Source organism: Tenrec ecaudatus, chromosome 5 (assembly GCF_050624435.1).
Source record: "Tenrec ecaudatus isolate mTenEca1 chromosome 5, mTenEca1.hap1, whole genome shotgun sequence".
NCBI lineage: Eukaryota > Metazoa > Chordata > Mammalia > Afrosoricida > Tenrecidae > Tenrec > Tenrec ecaudatus.
The window spans coordinates 88,326,371-88,346,854 of NC_134534.1; the positions used below are offsets into that span (position 1 = coordinate 88,326,371).

Below are 20,484 nucleotides of genomic sequence, written 5' to 3' on the forward strand. Positions count from 1 at the left end.
ATTATTTCATTGGGGCTCATACAACTCTTATCACAACCATACATACATCAATTATGTAAAGCACACTTATACATTCGTTGCCCTCATCATTCTCAAAGTTCGCTTTCTGCTTGGGTACCTGGAATCAGCTCCTCATTTTCCTTTTCCCCTCCCCGCCCTCCCCGCTCCTCCCTCCCTCCCTCCCTCATGAACCCTTGATAACTTATAAATTATTATTTTATCTTATACTGCCCAGCGTCTCCCTTCACCTACCTTTCTGTTGCCCATCCCCCAGAGAGGAAGTTATATGTAGATCCTTGTGATCAGTTCCCCCTTTCTACCCCCCTTTCCCTCCCAGTATCACCACTCTCAACTGCTGGGCCTGAGGGTTCACAGCAACTTTTTAAAGCCTGTTTTATTTGGAGTAAACCTATGCATGTATAAATTGGAAGCCCAGCAGTAATATTCTTTGGCTTTATTCACATTGTTTCCTTTACCCAAGGATGCACTTAAGGGTTGACATTTCTATTTCTACAAAAAGTGTCTGGAATATAATTGAAATTGTGTTCAATCTTTAGATTACTTTGGATATTTTATGGAACTTGACATGATTAATGCCATAGACACAGAATACCATTTCATTTATTTAGGTCCTTAATTTCGGGTCAGCTAATACTCAAGTATATATGGTGCATCTTCATAGAAAGGAGACATAACTTTATGAAGATGTCAGTACTATGCAATGCAATCTGTAAATATGTAATTGCAATTCAGATCCCAGCATCATTCTTTCAGTAGATGAAAAACTAATCATCAACTGTGGTAATAATTTCATTTATAAGAATTAGTATCAGACTAATACTAGACTGATAGGCACTGAAAGCACTTACTCGTCACACAGGAGCAAACAGAGGGAAGGAGAGAGAGTGGAACACATCATGGCCACCAAGCCCTGAGGATAATATTCCTGCTCAGAGCAGCCTATGCACAGAGATGACCATAGGGCCAGCCCCACCACGAGACATGACGTCCCTTACTGACCCATAGTGCTTTGAGGAACAACACTGGAGGCAGAGTGTGGAAATTACCTGCACACAAGCTGCACTGGGGCTCACAACTGAACGTGGGCAACCTCTGTGCACCCACACGTGGTGACCTGAGGCCAGAGAGACCTGTGCTGAGCAGACGCAGGAGCAGGGTAAAAGAGGAGAACCCTCTCCCACCTGTCACTCACCGGAGCGGGGGGGGGGGGGGGGGGTCAAAGAAAGTACGTGAGAAGAGAGGTTGTAGGTTGAGAATAGGCCCAGAGCTGGCCCTAAGAGGGTCCCACTCAAGCGGCGCCTGTGGCCTCCAACCTAACTGTGACCTGGAGCAGAGTAAAAAGAGGACGACTTAACCACAGCCAGGATATTTAAAGCTTCTGGCTGGGGAGACGTGGTTGATGATATTGGCTGACCCCATTGGCTGACTTAAGCCCACCTGGGCCTTACTTGGGCAGCCCAGGTGTAACGCCAATCAGGCCTTGCTGGGTCTAGGGGCAAGGGGTTGAATTGGAACATGCCCAGTTAAACTCTTTATGGGTGGTTAATGTTGGCCTAATTTTCTTTTCCCAACCTCCTATAGGGAGCCTGTGCAGGCATGGGAGGGACAGCTCCCTGCCTCTGTCGCTTAGCCAGGTAACAGTTTACAGTCTCAAACTCACAGAGGTGCTTATATCTATCCTATCCTATTGGGTGAGTTGGTATTGACTCAATCGTAGTGAGTTTGTTTGAGTGCAGTGTATTGTTATCAAGGCATGAAGTTGATTCTGATTCATAGTGACCATATAAAAGGATCTTTGAGGCTGTAAATCTTTAAGGCAGTAGAAAGCCTCATCTTTCTCTCAGACCAACTGGTGAGTTTGAATTTTTAACCTGGTGAGTAACAGTTCAACACTTGCTAGCATTCAGTAAAGGCTTTTTGAGTGAATATGTGAATGAGTGAATAATGGCTGCATTGAGATTTATGTAGAAGTGCAGTGTACTGACAATTAGGCAGACTAAGTAATGTAGTATGAACATGAGAGAATGTTCCTTAAAGGCCTTGAAAATTAGTACGACGAAAGTGTGTTGTTTAGTAGCTAGTGCTCCATTAGATATTAAAGGTAAGTAGGTTGATGGTAGAAACTTATTTAGGACCTTCCAGTGAATTTGGTAGAATTAGGGAATAATGAAACTCAGAATAGCATTAATTGTTACATTAGGTAAAAAATAGAGCAAGTAACCCATGGAAAAACAAGTAACAAATGTTTATTTACTTGTTTATTTTTCTTATTTGTATGGGGTAAGATAAAGTATAAAGAATGGTACTGTGCATTAAAATATTTTCACTATTACAGGCACAAACAACTGCAAGAGTCAAAACATGCATTAACACTTAACTATTGTAGAAACTACCAGGTGGATCTGCAGGATTTTCTTCTAGGTGTTTAGCTGCTGCATATATGCCAATATAAAATTGAGAGAATGAGAAAATATTGAAGGAATATGAAAAAGGTGTTTGGATTTGGCTTCCACCCACCTTCCATTGGAATCACCAGTCTTCTTTGTCCCATCTCTCCTTTTTTTGGCCCCCGTCTTATTTCCCAAGAAATTAAATTGCTGTGATATCACAATTAACTGTTCACTAACACCAAAGTGAAACCTTGGACTACAAATGGAAAGAAGACCTTGTTATACGCTTTCCATGTTTTTTTTGTGTGTAAAGTATTTCTCAGTTCCTGTGAGTTTTGTCCCTTAATTGTTGTTTTCCTTTAACTTTCAGGTGTTGGCAAATCGTGCTTATTGCTACAGTTTACAGACAAGAGGTTTCAGCCTGTGCATGACCTTACTATTGGTAAGTTCTATAAGAGACGAGAAGCATTAAAAAAGTACAGATAGTGGGACTAGAAGATACTCGAAGATCTATTCTAATAGTATCAATTCCAGAAATTACTTTATTACTGTACAGAATTTAATCTCCATCAGAAGAAGAAAAAAATATCCAATCTCACAAAGTATGAGCATTTTATGATTTAATAAATGTAAAGCTTTGAATGGTGCCTGGCAGCATGGTATGTGTGCTAGGATTACCTGTTACTAATACTCAAGAAAAAACTCACACTTAATCTTTTAAAATTTTCTTTTACTACAAAGAGCAAATGAAGTCATTAACTGATAATAGACTTAAACAATTTGAACTAGGTCTATCTAAAATGGGAGCCGTGGTGGTGTAGTGGTTGAGTTGGGCTGCCATCCCCACAGATGGCAGTTAGAAACCACCAGCAACTCCTAGGAAGAAGACTGGCTTTTCTGCTTTCATAAAGGTTTTCAGTCTTGGAAACCCACATGGGGCCTCGAAGAGTCAGCATTAACTTGATGACAGTGAGTTTGATTTTTCACATATTATTTTAAATAGTGGTTTTACTCATTCTTACTGTACATAAAAATGCAAAATTAAATTGCATGAAAAACTGAAAACACCTTAGATAAAAATACAATTTGGGGGTTTCCGATATGTTTTTTAAAAACTATTCTATTTCTACCTGGAAAACTAAAGAATCTAGATAGAATGTTATTTTATTACTATAACCAGCAATTAAAAATTAAAATTAATTGCATATGGAGACATAAGATAATTAGAAATCTAATTATAATTTATAATCGATAGCTTGACAAATCTTTTGGCATAACTTATTTTAAGTATTATAAACTTAGCATTGTATAGCATGTTGGTTCTTATATCCTTGTTATTTTAAAAATATATAAAAAGGACTTGAGTATATATATCAAATTATTAGATCAGTTAGCAGTCAAACAGTTCCAAGCTTGAACCTTTCCGCTCACTACTGGAACAGCAAAATTAGAAAAAAAATCTGCTTGCTGTTCATAACTTTGATCAATAATCTCTCTGAAAATTCAACTTGAAAAAACCTGTACAGGCCCAGAGTGAGTCACACTTAGTCTTGCCTTGGACACAGAGGAATGACCCTAGTCTAAGCACTGCTCTGGCTTAGGCCACATACAGTGCTTATGTTAGCGCATTAAAACATTCGTCACTGCTTTTTTTGCACTTTATTTGCATAAACTATTGTAACCATGACTCCAAAGAAAGGTCACAATAACAGCAGCAAAGAAGACAACTGCTAGAATCATGATAGAGTTAATGAGAGAAATCATTGGGAAATTTTAATCAGGTCACCACTTGTCTGATTGAGCAACTGAATCCAACATGACTAAGTCGACATTATCAACATTTTTTGTGGGGCAGGAAAGTGATCAATAATAGGAAGGTGTTAAATCATTAACCACAAAACAAAGAACCCAGACCATCGAAGAGATTGAAAAGTGACGATTTTTGGATAAATCTGAAACAACACGATGGTGACAGCATATCCTAGACAGTGATATATGAGAAAGCTAAAAGCAGCCGTAGTGATTTAAAGTCCTGGAAAAATGAATTTATAAATGTAATTTTGGGACCTCAGAACCAATTATTTCATTTTATATTATTTCTTATGGGAAAAATGTGTTCCGTTCTCGAACTTCTTGGTGTTCAAACACAAATATGGAACGAATTGATTTTGATAACCAAGACATCACTGTGTATCAGTGGGGAAACTCTCCTCTCCTTCCCACATCTCTTTAACTTGTGTTTCTAACATCTACCTGTAGTTCACCACTATTAGTAGATTGCATATATAACAATAATTGCCTCTGTTATCTTTAATTCTTGAACACCTCCCAGTGTCTTCACAGACCTCCCCATCATTTTTTTGGCCAACCTCCTTCTTACTGTATATTGCCTTCCTCTTTACCCAAGTTAAAACCCTCTAGTTGGCTCCTAGCTTTTCCTCCCCACACATGGTAATCATCAAAGAATGCTTCTTTCAGTATGAAAGCTTTTTCTTTTTATAAACCTTTTCTTTTTCTCATACAATACTTGTCCCTTTATGATTTACTAATTACACTCTGAAAAATATCGTCAGCTCACCATGTTATGAAATGTTTTGCAGATTCTTCATCATTCTTTAATATTACAATATTAAAGTATTTAATAGAGTATTTCCATTGTGTATATATACACAAAAGTTTGTCATTCTTCAGTTGTTGGGTATTTTGATGGTGGGTCGTGCTGGAATTAATTTGGATATGCATATATTTATTCCTGCCAATGGCTTTTATTTTCCTAGGATATTCCAGATAGTGGAATTGCTGGGTCATAGTATTTCTATTCCTAACTTTTTGAGGAAGTGCCATATTGACTTTCCACATGGTGCTAACAGTTTATATATGAAGGTTCCATTCTCTGCACCCTTGTCAACATTTGTTGTTACCTATTTATTAAACTTTGCTGTTATAGCTGGGGTAAGGTAATATCTCATTTTTTATTTATATCTCTTGAGTTGCTAAAGTCTGGGAACATTTCTTCATTTGTTTGTTGAACACCTGTATGTCTTTTCTGGGAAAATGACTGTTTATATCCTCTGTCCATTTTGAAAATTGGATAATTTGCCTGTGATTTTGGTTTTTTAAAGTTTGACCTTTTTGTTGTTGTTAAGGTGTCATTGTCAATTTTCCCCTCAGTTTGTGTCTTTCAACTGTTTTGGTGACATCTTTTGATTCACATAGATGTATGTTAGGAGGTCTCAGCTATCTATTTTGTGCTGTTTGTGTGTTTTTGATTATGTTGATAGTGTATATATGTCATTTATTAGGACCCCTATGTTTGTCCCTATCTTTTTCTTGATGATTCTAGTTTTAGGTTTTACATCTAGGTCTTGGTCCATCTTGCTTTTTGGCATAAGGTGTAAGATATGACTGCATCACATCCCACCACCAAAACTTGAAGCATCAGCTCCCTGGCCATCCCTAAGCTGAGAGGTCTCCTTCAACTCTTGGTCTTGCCCCTACCCCAGTTGTCTTTGTTTTTTTTTTTTTCACTGTTTTTTCCCACCCTCTCTAGTTTTGCTCATTGCATTTGCTTTCATTTTTTTACCCCTCTTCTCCTGTGTTTAAATTTCTTTCCTTTTTAGGTTTTATTTTTGCTGTTATTTACCTGCTTCCCCTGGTTGTTGCTTCTTTAATTTATTTAAAGCATTTTATTTTTGCTGCTGTTTGTTTTTTTCACTTGGCTCACTTAACAACTGTTCCCACAGAACTAGTCACAACCCCTTACCTTTTGAACCCCCACCTACTGGGTGGGGGCAGCACTACCTACTAATAGACAGCCACCAAACTCTCCCTCAACTGTATACATGAACAAAGAACAGCACATATACATTATTGCACCCACCAGGAAGCCGATTGTAAGTGCTTGTGGGTACACCAACATTCAAGCATCAGCTAGATAAAAATATAGCATTAAACATAGGATTTCAAAGAATGACATTTAAGTACTTTCAATGACTTGAGAGAAAGATCAGGAAAACTGCAGACAAAATCAAGGAAAACAAAAAAATTTAAAGGAATCCAGGAAGACATACAATAACAAACTAACAAAATTAATGAAAAAAATTTAAATTACACACAGACAGTTAATAGAAATTCAGAAGATTAAGATTTCAAACCAAACCCACAAAGTATATAATTAGTGAGCTTGAAAAGAAATCTCCCTACTTACGTGATAAACAATCATAAAAAAGAATGAAAAATCCAAGTAACAGGTCTGCAACTGAACTCAGTGTTAAATAATCAGCCATTTACAATCAAAAGGGCAGCATTTACCAAGGACAAAGTACAGAGGGTTAGGAAAGAAGGGGGGATTTTAGTAGGAAACAGAGAGGAAGTAGAATTAGTAGAGAAACAGACACAGAAGAGGTATAACATGCCAAGATTACATGCCAAATGGGTATAGCTTCTGAGCAGAAGTTCTCAATAAATAGTTTAATTTCTACATGAGTGATTGTGATCTAGACACTATTCAAATTATTTTTTTTAATATTTTGAAAAATATTCAAAAGTACTAAAAATGTCCAGTTATTTTGTTTTGGGAGATTGGATATGAATAACATACCTGAAAATTAAGCACCAGTTGCTGACAATGCCAGAATGCCAGAGAGTTGAGACCTTGCCTTTGGCTCTACAGGCTTTTTTTTCTGGCAATAACACTGGCTGTTAATTAAATGTATACATCTGGATTGACAGACACCAGGGCTTTACCCTATACAAAAAAATAAATATTAACTTGTTTGCTTGTTTGTTTCTTGTATTTGTTTTAACTTATTTCTGAGACATAGGATGGAAGTGTAAAACCACATTGTACTCATGAGAAGGTATGGAGAAGAATTATTGAGGTTGACAGTCTTTTCTCTCTTGAGTCAAGAGTTTAGTTCAATCTTATTAAAAAATTTGGTAATCATCACCACAATTAATTTTAGGATGTTTCTTTTGCCCATTTCTGTTCCCCTTTTCCCACTGTGTTAGTCTGGGTACTTTGGAGAAACAAATCCACAGAAACTCATGTATAAGAGAGAGTTTTATATATAGGTTAAGTGCATCAAGAAAACATCCCAATCCAGTGCTGCCCAAGCCCACAAATCTAACATTAGCCCATTAACCCATATGTCCGACACCTAGCCACAAAGTCGTCCTCCATCTCACAAAACAGACGCAATGATGCCGACTGCAGGAAGAAAGCCAAGTCACTGAATGTGTAAGCATCTCAGCGCTGGCAAGGGTCTCCACACGGCTGCTCCAGCACTCAGGGCTGCATTTGGGTAGGTCCGTGGCTTCTCCTTGGGAATGTCTTGCAGGAAGTCAGCTTTGCCAGCTGTAGCAGGGAACTGGCTAAGGCAGCTACACCCTGGTGCAACCATCACAAAGCAAGAGACCCGAGAACTAGAAAGGAGAGGCTCACCGAGCCATTTATCTCTCTGTCCTTCAATTAAGTCCACATGTGTTTATCGGCCAGGTTGGCACAATGAAACTACCTACCTCACCCACCATCCTTCCCTGCCATGACCTAGGAAACTGTCTCTATATATTTACCTATCCTGGGTTTCACTACAGAAATACATGGATCTCTTGAATCTGTTTATTTAGTTTTAATATTACTGGATATGAGTAAAATAGAGGCTTTCCTGACCTATTTTAAAACAATCCATTTCAAAACTAGTTTTATGAAGGGCAATATTCTTGTAAGCTAACTGCATAGCTTCAGTGATTTTGGAAGATGTTTACTTCAATTTTGTTAACAGTTTGATATTAGCCTTGATTTGCAAAATCACTTTTTTCCGTGACACACAATTAATCAATCTATTGATAACTTTTAAAGCAATTTAAAGAGACTATGAAAACGGTATTTCTGAGACAATTTGTCTTCAACCATCCACAGACCAAAGAAACATGTGTAAAAACTTAAAAAAAAAAATCCTGTGTATGAATGAATACATTTTTACTTGTCCTACTGTGTGTGTGTATATAGAAAAGGATATTATATAGACATTAAAATAATGGTATGTTTTTATGCATTAATTGACATAGAATGATGCTCATGTTTGTTTGTATTAGACAGGGTTCTCTAGAGAGATTAAACCAGATTGCTGATAATTATATATTTTATAAAGATATATAATGCAAAATATGAACTGTTAAATTATATACATATAGATATATATTACAATAAATGAACAGTTAAATTATAAAGCAGCACAAATGGCTCAGTGTGATTCACTCCCGTGGGAGAGTTGTGAGACACTAGCAGTCCTTCAAGTCTTGAGGGCCGTCAGATAGTCCTCTGTAGAGAGAGACAGCTAGGATATCGCAGCACTGGCAGCAGACAGCCAGGCAGGTTACCAACCATCAGCCAGGTCACCAACTGTCAGTCCCCAGCTCCGGAGATGTAAATTTCAATCGTGTGGTCTTAAAGGAACCTCAACTTACAGCAACACTGTCCACAGGCTAGGCGTCCCACAGGTAGTGTGTCCTTTAAATTGAGGCACAGAACAAGCAAGGTAGCTGCACACTGGTCCGATGATTAAAGAGCAAGAGACAAGAAAGGCGAGGCTCACCGAGCCATTTATCTCACTGCCCTTCAATTAATCCCACTTGTGTTTATCGGCCAGGCTGGCATAATAAACTATCTCAGTGTTATGGAGAAATGTTTTATTTCATTAATGAAAAAGCAAATTGCATATCAGCATTTATAATGTTTGTAAATATGTAAAATTATATGTACATTTTAAATGAAGTATAAATGGTATTTTTAGAATAGATATTTGAACATCTCTTCCTATTTGATAATCTGCTAGAGTTTAATGTTGAAATTCAGCTCTTCCTTTTATTTATTTTATGCCAAAGAATTTTGAGGAAATTAAACAAATGTTAACAATAAAAAAATAATAAATTTTATATTATAACAATTTTGATATATAATTTACATTTCAGTAATTCAGTCCCATTAAGAAGAGTTGGGTAATCATCACCACAATTAATGTTAGGGCATTTTTTTTTCTTTGTACTCACTGTTGCTCGCTCCCCTTTTCCTGCCATCCTCCCCTGCCATGACTTAAGGAAGCTATTTATCCAGTTACTGTCTATAGATTTACTTATCTTGGATTTCACATACAGAAATCCATTTACCTTGTGAATCTACTTAGTTAGTTGTTTCTATAGTACTGAACCTAAAAAACATGAAGACCACATGGTTTCCTGAAATTTACTATTGAGTATGTTGGTGTTTCAATTATATCCTTGGTTTATGTCTTTTTTAGCACCTCTGCCTTATGACTTTCTAAGCTAAGAGTGAGGCTTGTCCAGGCACTGTTAAATATGTAATATATTCCCACCAGTTTGTATAATAGAGGATTTTTCTCTTCTGTTCAGGTGTAGAGTTTGGTGCTCGAATGATAACGATCGATGGAAAACAAATAAAACTTCAGATATGGGATACGGTGAGTATAACAAAAGTATATTCATGCTTCTTTTATTTTATTAATATTTTATGTCTGTTATGCTTAGTTAACACCTATAGTCATGAGGTTACGGAGGATACTTTTTTAATGCAGTTTTTTCAGCAGATACTGGGTGTTGGTGACCATGTCAGCATTAATTCTCAGGCGATGTACACTAAAGGGAAATGCTCTAGAAGCTGTTTCTTGGAAAAGTTAACAGCATGTTTGTAAAGTATTATTTATCTTAATAAACTCATTACATGTAATTTTTATGATAATGAACCATTTTCCAAAACAAAAGTCAATAAGGCATTATATTATATCCTTTATTTCAAAATCTTTTGACTACTCAATAGAACTTTGCTGTATTACCCATTTAGTCTTGCAGTATTTTGTTGGATTGAGGTGGATGAAGAAAATCCAGGTTTGTACAGATATATAGTGGGAAGAGAGAGGAGGACCTTAAGGAACCTCAAAAAGACTCAGGGGCTGTTGAGATCTTGGGATGACACTCTGGAAATTACTTCCTGAGGGAGTGTGTAGCTTAATTCTTTCATGGAACCCTAATTGAGAAATGAAAAGATTTCATTAAATTAAAGAACTCTGTGTTTAAAAAGAACTATGCAGACTCTTGTCTTTCATCAATTTGTTCTTTGATTTGTTTGATTTTATTAGCTCCTTATTTTCCCCAACTTCCCCTGCCATAACCCTAAGGAATTATTAATCAGTTACTATCTATCAGATTTACCTATTCTGGATTTTATATAAATAAAAATAATAACACAAAACCATAATCACCCAGCATCAACAGAAAACACAAAAGCCTTGATCCATAAAAAGCAGAAAATAATAAAAATCTAGAATAAGAATAATGGTCAGTAAAGAAAACAAATGGTATGGTGTTCAATTTTAACCTAAATATATCTGTAGTAATCTACCTTCCCATGTACTCTGAGGACAAGACTATTCACATCCTTGGTCAGTGGAAATCAGTGGAGTCTTAATCCATGTAGGGGGCACTCTGCAAAAGGGTGTTGGGCTGGCTTTCACTGCCACCCATAGCCTTCTGCACATCCAGTTCTCAGAACTTAAGCACTAATACAGTTCTATCTTTTGATCTCGGATTTCGTTATTTACATTCTTTGGTTCACTCAAGTTGGCATGGTCCTTCAGTGTGGATTTAGTTGACATTTTCCTTAGATGACTGCTTATTTTAAGACAAGCCTTAAAACCCCCAGACTTCCTCCTCCTTCTTCTTCTCCTCCTTCTTTTTTTGGACACTATTCTTTCTAATAGCCAGGCACTCTCTAATTTCTTGAGCATACTTTGCTGTAGCATCCATAACCTCAGTGATTACTTAATGAAGGCAAGTATTGTACAAAGCCACATCCTAAGAATCAAATGTTCTTTGATTAGACCTTAAGATGAAGTGGAAGCTGAAAATCCATTCATATATCTAAGGTGTACATATGTATGCAGGGAGAAGTGTAGATACAAGAGTGTGTGTGTGTGTGTGTGTGCGCGCGCGCATGTGTTCACTTTATCAGCAGCTTTATCTGCTTTTTGAGAAATAATATAAGTAACCTCCACGGGACCTTTGATAATTCTAAGAACAATGCTATTAGTCTAGCCAATTGTATAGCATAAAATACTATTGAGGAAAGGAAAGTATACATATATAGGAAAGCTTTTTAGATTAAAATAAGATTTTTAGATTAAAATATAGGGAATGTTCACTAACACAGTTTAAAAACTTAGTGACTGATTTTAAAGAAACTAAAGAGTGTTAAAGACAAGACAAAAATGTGAATGCTCCTTAACAAAGCCAGAACTATACCTGAATGACTGAGATATATCATGAAAAGCAACATTAAAAAAAAGTATGAACATAATAGATGGTAACCTAGATTGTCAAGTGCACGGTAACCTCCAAAGCAAGATACTTGAACCATTGAACATTGGTCCATTGACTTCCAAATCCACAACCTTGGGATAGCAGTCATCTGCTTCTTCTCACACTGGGACATTTAGCCTTAAGACCAAAGAAGTTCAAGGTAAAATCCTTTTCACTTAGTGTGGTTCAAAATCAGGTCCATTTGATATGGTTTATGAGCAATGGTATATCCCTGAAAAAGACAAAATCTAAAATCCAGGTATCCCATAGCATATGGCCTGGTTCTCTAAGGGCTAATTAGAAACTCGGTTAAAAATGCATAATTAGTAACTATCATAACACAAGGTAGATTCTTCCACTGGGGTTTTATAGCCCTTTTACGTGGTGACTTTCTCACTTTCAGTTTAGTATCAGATATCATTCTAAGTACTAGAGTTGTTCCTTAGATATCCTAAGAAATTCTAATTGTTAGTTTCAATATACCAAAAATTCACTGCCATCCACTCATAATGACCTTACAGGACAGGGTAGAACTGCCCTATGGGCTTCCAGGAGCAGAAAGCCTCATCTTTCTCCCACACTGGTTTCACACTACTGACCTAGCAATTAGCAGCCCAATTCAGAACCCACTACAGCACCAGGGAGAATGTTTTTCACTGAATTATAACAAGTTAGAATTTACTGGTGCATCCTCATTTAGGTGAAATAGTGACCATTTTGTGCAGTATGACTCAGACCTTAGAATTCATTCATTCACTCAGCCCATTTCTTTTGTGTGGTTTCTGTGTGCCAGGCATAGGGGATTATAGTGGGGGGACCTGTAAGTTTTAAGAGAGCAGAAAGCCTCATCTTCCTCCCTTGGAGCTCCTGGTGATTTCAAACTGCTGACCCTGGCTGGAGTTATCAACACAACTTGTGAAGGGGCGTGATGTTTAAACTGATGCCTATTCAGAACTTGTAAATACAATTTCCCCCCCAAGAATTTGGTACAATTTTAATACAAAAATAATTTAAAAATTTTTTTCCTTTGCCTAGGTTCCCCCAAAATGTAGAAAATAATTTATCAGAATTTTTGAAGTTATTTGATATGAACCCTATCATTTTTAAGTTCAAAGACAATGGGCCTATCCCATACCAGCCTTTCTTCTTCAGTGTCATCAGTGAGAGACGGAAATCAACTGTGTTCACATAATTTCTGGGTCTATTTCATAAGTGGATGTAAAGATAACTTTCCTATTCTATTGTTTTTTTGACAAGCATTATATATCAAGTTCAGGGAAATTAATTAAGTGTAGAGGGGAAATTATGTCAATTAAATTCAGAACCATTTTCTGTTCTCATAATAAAATGATTGCTCAAAGAATTCCATCTGATGACTCTTGAGAGCTTGCTGCAATTTATGATACAAGTGATAAAATCTGCATCCTTGGCCTTCCAACAACCTTTACACCAGCAGATGGTGGGCGTAAAGATGTCATTCATCATTTATTTACAATGGGCTTTATTTATTCTAGTGTCACCAGTGCCCCAGGGAATGGATTATTGAATTCAAATGTGAGGCTCTTGGTTATTTGCTTCTTTTCAAATTGTCTTCTGATCTTAGTTGCTAGGAGTCCATTCTGTGCTGTAATAATGATTCATATATTGTGAAGCCATTCAGCAAGTTGGGTTGTTAGAGATTGCCAGAATCATTTAGAGGGCTTGCTCCTTGAGGGGAAAGGGAGGGCTCTCTGCATGTATGTCTGATTTGACTTAAGCAATAGTGGTATTACGTAACTTTTTCATAAAGCTACTAAAGTGAGGCTTTCTTCTTTTCCTATATGTACTCCTGCCCCACCTGCCCAATTTCTTCATATGAATCGTATGGAAAACAGAAGACAGTTTGTTAAACAAGCACTCACAACCTTTTTCTTTTCTAACAGGCAGGACAAGAGTCCTTTCGCTCCATCACAAGGTCATATTACAGAGGAGCAGCAGGTGCTTTACTAGTATATGATATTACAAGGTGAGAACCTGCAAGTATTTCACTTGGGTAGTTAATGTTGAGAAGGTTTCTAAATAAATATGATTACCAGTACTGCCTATAGAGGCTCTGCCATTTATGCTTGTCCTAGAAAATTTTTCTTAGTTTTCTTGAATATAATTTAAATTTACTATAGGAATCTGAAACTAAATTCTTTTTCTTATATGAATAAGCATCCCAAAGTTTATCAGTTTGTACTATTGTTTATACCTTGGCATTTTCGAGAGTGAAGTTACATTAATGAATTGTAATCAGTGAGCTCAAATTGTGCCAAAGCAGTTACTCCTGATATAAGTGGCTGTGAGTAAAATCTTTAAATGAAATAGATGATATTCCTATAAGCCTTGAGTTGAAATACTTTTAAAATATTCATAAAATTCTCATTTATGTTTAGGAGAGATACATTCAACCATTTGACCACCTGGTTAGAAGATGCCCGCCAGCATTCCAATTCCAACATGGTCATCATGCTTATTGGAAATAAAAGGTAAAAAGATGGAGATTGAGCATTTAAAATGTGCCAGTCATGAAGGCATGGACTATGGTTAACTGTTTACTCTCCTTGTTACCGTTTTTCATGTCTTCATTTGTCCAAATATAAATAACTGGTTTCTTTTAATTTTCAAATTTTGAAAATTTGATGCTCCTTTGATTTTTAAAATACTGGTATGTTTCTGAACTCAGAAAACTATTGTCTTTCACAGTTTAATGTTCATTGTATAAGTTAATGTGTCTCATAAATTAGACTGGTACATTCCTACTTTATAAGTCCTGAAACATTTTTATGTAGTCACAACAATGTTAAGCACGTAACTACAACTTTAATTTATTGTATTAATTTCAATAAAATACAAAAAGCCAAACTCACCACCGTGGAGTCCTTGCCAATTCATAGTGACCCTGTATATAGTACAGGTAGAACTGTCCCTGGGGCGTTTCTCCTTATGGAAGTAGAAAGACATGTCTTTACCCCTTGGAGCCACTAGTGGTTTCCAACTGCTGACCTTGCAGTTAGCAGCCCAATGTACAGCCACTGAGCTACCAGAACTCTTTCTAAAATTAATAAGAGAGTCATTATTATAGCATATTCAAAAGAGAACTTAAAGTCCCATGCACTTTTGTCTTCCTTCAAGCAATATTGGAATGAATTTATAAATGGCTTTAAAACTGATCGATGTACACAGAGCAGTAATAGTATACCGCTAAACACAGCTTGCTTTACTGCAGACATGAAATATTTGTATTAGTATCCATTTTCTACAAGTAACTTTCTATCTTGACAGGTCTTTCAAACTTTGTGGAATGTATTTAAGGCAGTGCTTAGAAGAAGAATATATGATAGTTTCAGATCAATAACCAAGTTTCCACTTTTATTTATTTTATTTTTTTAAAGATCATTTTGGGGGCTCTTAAAGCTCATTTTTTTTCAACCCCCCCTCTTACAGCTCTTATAATAATCCATACATCAATTGTATCTAGCATATTTTTTCATATGTTGCCATCATTAATTTAAAACATTTAGTTTTTATTTGAGCCCTTGGTATCAGCTCCTCTTTTTTCTTTCCTTCCCACCCTCATGGCCTTTGATAAATTATAAATTACTATTTTCATATCTTAACACCGACCGCTGTCTCCCTCCTCCGATGGTTTCTGTTGTTCATTGCCCGGGGTGGGGGTGGTTATGTGTCGATCATTGGGGTTAGTTTCCCCTTCCTCTGCCCCTCTCCCTACCTTAGCCCAACCCTCCAGGTATCACTGCTCCCATTTCTGTTCCTGAGGGGTTTATCTGACTTGGATCCCATGTGTCATGAGCTCTTATCTGTACCAGTGTAGCAGTTTCCACTTTTAAATTTAGAAAGACAAGAGTAAGTTGAACCCTAGGATAAGTAAAGCGATAACAAAGTACAAAAATCAATGTAGTAGAGAATAGAAAAGCAAAAGAGAAAATGAAAGTAAAAGCTAATTTTTGAGCAGATATATATTGATCAAGATTAAAGAAGTAATGCCACTGATTGTATATTTGAAAATGGGAAATGTGACTAGGGTCTTAAAAGCTCCTGAACATCCATCTGAGTTGCCAGCTATTCATCTGTCCCAGCCTGGAGGAGAGAAGAGTGCACAAAAACTTAAGATGCATAGACACAGATAGTCTAATGGACTAATGGATCATATAAACATCAGTGTATATACCCTGAGACCAGAACTAGATGGTGGCCAGCACCACTACCTGATGCTCTTAAAAGGATTACATTAGATGTTCCAGGATAAAGGGAAAGAAAAATTTAGAACAAAATTCAAAATTATAAAACTGCCACGACTTTACTCACCCCCCACAATTCTCAATTTTCAACAAAATGGTAGAGAGTTTATAAGAGAAAGAATGACACTAATGAAGTACGCACACCATAGAATAATTAACCGTTTGAGATTAAAAAAGGCAGCATATACTCAAGGACAATCCAGAGGGTTAGGAATGAAGGAAAAATGGAAGCAGGAAACACAAAGGAAGTGGGATAAGTTACAATGTGGAGATTGGAAAAAAAAATGACATGGAACAAAATGTATATGAATAACTAAATAGAAAGCTAATCTGTAAACCTTCACTCAATTAAAACATTTTTCTAACTAAATATTAAAAATGGCTGAAAATGACTAATTTTAAGTTATAAATTATACTGCAGTTTTTTTTCTTTTTAGGTTATGGAAATTAAAGGACAAGCCACAGACTGGGAGAAAAATAATTGTAAAGCATTATGTCTTATAGAAGATTTGTTCTAGATCGTATGAAGAATTACTTAAATGCATTAATAAGAGAACAGTCTGGTTTTAAAAGTAGTTCAAAATTTTGGCAATGTAACAGGCTGTAAGATCAACATAGAAAAAACAGTTGGATTCTTACATATTGAAGACAACTACGAAAAAGAATTTAAAAGAATAATGCTATTTATGATAATGACTTAAAAGATAAAATATGTAGGACTAAATCTAACTAAAGAAACAAAAGACTTACACAAAGAAAACTGTAAGACATTTCTAAAAGAAGCCAAGAGAACCTTACGAAAATAGAATATCTCATACTTGTGGATAGGAAGACAATATAGTGAAAATATCAATATTACTGAAAACAGGCTATAAATTTAATAAAATTCCATTCCAAGCTCCAGCACAAATTTTGAGAGATATGGAGAAACTAATCACCTACTTTATATGGAAAGGAAAGAAATCCAGGATAAATAAGATACAATTTAAAAACACAAAGTAAGGAAGCCTTTCACCCCTAGATTTCAGGCACAGTAATCAAACAACTTGGTATTGGTACATGGATAGATACCATGTAGAGACCAATGTATTAGAAGAAAGAACCCAGAAATGCAACCACTCACCTACGTGCACCTGATTTTTTAAAGAACAAAAGCAGTTTACGTGGGGAAGAGGTACCCTTTTCAACAACTAGTGCTAGGAAAGTTGAACCTCCATCTGCAAAAGAATGAAACAGGACCCATACTTCCCACCAGGTACAAAAACATACCTAAAGTGTCCAACAGTCATATGTAAGAAATGCTCTCATTCATTACCTAAAGGCGAAATACAAATTAAAATAACAATGAGATACTACCTCACACTGACACTCTTAGTAAAACTTAAAAAGCAGAAAATGATAAATACTGGAGAGGATAGAGAGACGGGAACACTCATATTGTTGGATTCGATTGCAGAATTGTACAACCACTATGGAAATGTGAATTCATAAATATCTTATCCTGCAGTCTCTCTACTTGGTATATACCCCAAAAGAAGTGAAGAACAAGACACAAACAGATATGTGCACATCCATGTTTATCCCATAATTTTCTAATAGCAAAAAGAAGTAAACAATCAAAAACCCTGGCTGTGGGGCAATCGGTAAACTCCATACATCCTTATAAAACAATGATGAGTCTGTAAAACACCCCACGAGGTCATTGTGCTCATCCAAGTTAGTCTCAGAGAGATAAATATTTCATGACATAATTATAAAGGGAGGAAAAATTGCTTTAACATCAAAAGAAATGACTTGGAAAACTATGGTGAAGTGGGGTGGCATTCACGACGGGGAAGGGAAAGAGGAAGGGTGGCTGGGAAAAGGAAACAAGAAGGAAGAACCACATAAGGGGAGGTGGGTGTTACTGGGACACCATCACTGTTCTGGCGGATGGGCTGTGCACCTATGTATAGTATATTTTTCTTTGTATGTGTTCCACAAAGGGGGTTTCTATTTTCTAAATAGGCAAAAGTTCTAAACTAGTTCTTCCTTAAAGAAGATAGAAAGGTGGCAGATAAGCACATGAAATATTTTTTAAATGCAGCATTGATTTTGAGGAAAATGCACATTAAAACCGCAACGGTATACCATTATACTCTGAATAAAATGATACAAATTAAAAAGATTAGTTATAATCAAGTGTTGGCAAAGATGTGGAATATCTGAAACTCCTGATACTGCTGCTGAGTCAAATATAAAAATATTTACTTTTTGAAACAATTTTTTAGTTTCACTAATATTGTTATACGACCTACTGTTGTTATTCATGTAATATTACCAAAGACAAATTTCTTTTATATAGTCACACAAAAAATTATACATGGAAGTTTGACGCAGTATTGTTTGTAATAACCAACTCTGGAAGCAACTCAAATGTTCATTAGCAGGTGAATGGATAATTTATAGTGTAATTCTATTACAGTGAAATGCTACTCAGTCACAGAGAAGATAATTATTGATAACATGAAAAAAAGTGGATAAATCTCAAAACTAATCATGCTGAGTGGAAAAGCGGGTTGGTGAGACCTATACGGTTTCATTTATATAAAGTAATAAAAAATGAAACATAATCTATACTGAAAGATTAGTGATTGTCTAATATTGATTATAGTGCAGTATGAAAAAACTTAATGGGGAAATAAAACTTATGGGATGATGATCTTACAGGTATACATACACAGAAACTCATCAAATTTTATACTTAGGAGTTATATTTGCAGTGTTTTGTATGTCAGCTATACCTCAGTAAAGCTGTACATAACTATAAACTTCAAAGTAACATATAGATTGGGTTTTTGAGAGGGGAGGGGGATTTTTTGAGTTACATTTCTGAAGTAAAAAGCCAACTATACTTCTCTGTAAGTAGGTCTATTACTTAAGGCCTTTCTTAAGTGATTCTTTCGTCTTGCAACTGTAAAGTATTCTTGTATAACTGAATGGTAACGTCCGAGCCAAGAAAATGAGATTTGGGAAATAAAAATAATTTTGAGTTCTTTTGTATTACCAGATTTTCTGTGTCTGAAAATGGTGGGTGGCAACTATAAACCCTCAAAAGTCATTAACGCCTAACACATTGTATTAGACGTTTTGTATTTGGGAGAGCTAATCATGGTCTTGTAACTATTTCTAGTGCTTTTGTACTGAGTTTCTCATAACTTAAAATTTGTTTGCTGACCATGAAGAGCTTATCGTTCATTCATGAAAAGGAAGACTAATTATAGAGTACATACTTAAAAGATGATTCCTGTGATGGTAGATAGGTGGCTCTTAAAGTTACTGTATAAAGAGGTTTTAAACTAAGAAAAGGGGAACGAGAAGAGTATGTGATATGCAAAGGATGAGTGGGAGTTCTGACCTGGGATATAATCATAGCTCCTGAATAGAATGGGGAGATGGGAAGACCAGACTTACCAATAACAACTATAATTCTTGTAGCTTTGAAGTTCATTTACTTTATACTACTTGTCATATTGTCATCTTACTGCTAGTGTTTCCACAAGACTACCTCAGAAATTACCAACCCTTTCTTTTGCCTTTGTGTAGTATTTTATATTAAATTTTCTTTACATCATTTCATATTTAGTATCGCCAGTAAAAGCCTACGTGGCATTTTTATAAAGTGTAAAATTTAAAGAGTTTGTGGAAAAATGGAATTAAAATATAACAGAATTTTCCCATGAACATTTTGAAGCCCCTTCATATTTTAAAGTGGTGATGATTATAAAATCGTCATCAGAATCACTCACAGAAGTTCCAAATTTATAGAAGCTTCACTGACTGAAAATGTCTCATAATATATGAGGGGGTACCCCCCAAAAAATAAACCTGGAAAAAGCTTAGCATTTTAGTAAGTATGCATTACTTAAATAGTATGCATGACTTTAATACTATGGATTTTTCCCAGTAGGCTATTATCGAGAAACTTGCTTAGCAACTGAGTTAGTGTACCCAGTGGCATGCCTGGGAAGGTTCTCTCTGAAATTTTTTGTAAATGCACTTTTGTTCAAACCTCATGTTTTTTGTGATGTACAATTTAAGAGAATAGTATGCTGCTGTGAAATTTTGTTTCCTGCTTAGGAAAAATGCCACAGAAACTCATACTGTTAAGGACAGCACTAAGGGAAAAACCCAAGGGTACAGTGGTTTTCTTGTTTCAAAAAAGGTGAAAAGTCGACTGATGACAAACCTCGATTTGGACATCCATTAACTTCCTGAGTGGATGAAAATGTGGACAGAATTCATGCACTTGTGCTTGAAGACTGACAGTAGACCATTGAGAGATTGGCAAGTTATCGGGACTATCTTGTAGCTCGGTTCAGCAAATTTTAATGGGAGATTTGGGGATGAGAAGAGTCGCTGCAAAATTTGTGCCTCGG

The 20,484-nt window shown here is 36.1% G+C and overlaps 1 protein-coding gene across 1 annotated transcript in view; it reads left to right on the top strand.

The window, feature by feature from the left end:
- RAB2A (RAB2A, member RAS oncogene family) overlaps positions 1 to 20,484 on the top strand; it is a 116,374-nt gene that overhangs the window by 36,975 nt on the left and 58,915 nt on the right. Inside the window, exons 2-5 of the mRNA XM_075549702.1 lie at positions 2,782 to 2,853; positions 9,822 to 9,889; positions 13,706 to 13,788; positions 14,201 to 14,293. Coding sequence (XP_075405817.1) covers positions 2,782 to 2,853; positions 9,822 to 9,889; positions 13,706 to 13,788; positions 14,201 to 14,293 — 316 coding nt within the window. The remainder of the gene's footprint in view (positions 1 to 2,781; positions 2,854 to 9,821; positions 9,890 to 13,705; positions 13,789 to 14,200; positions 14,294 to 20,484) is intronic.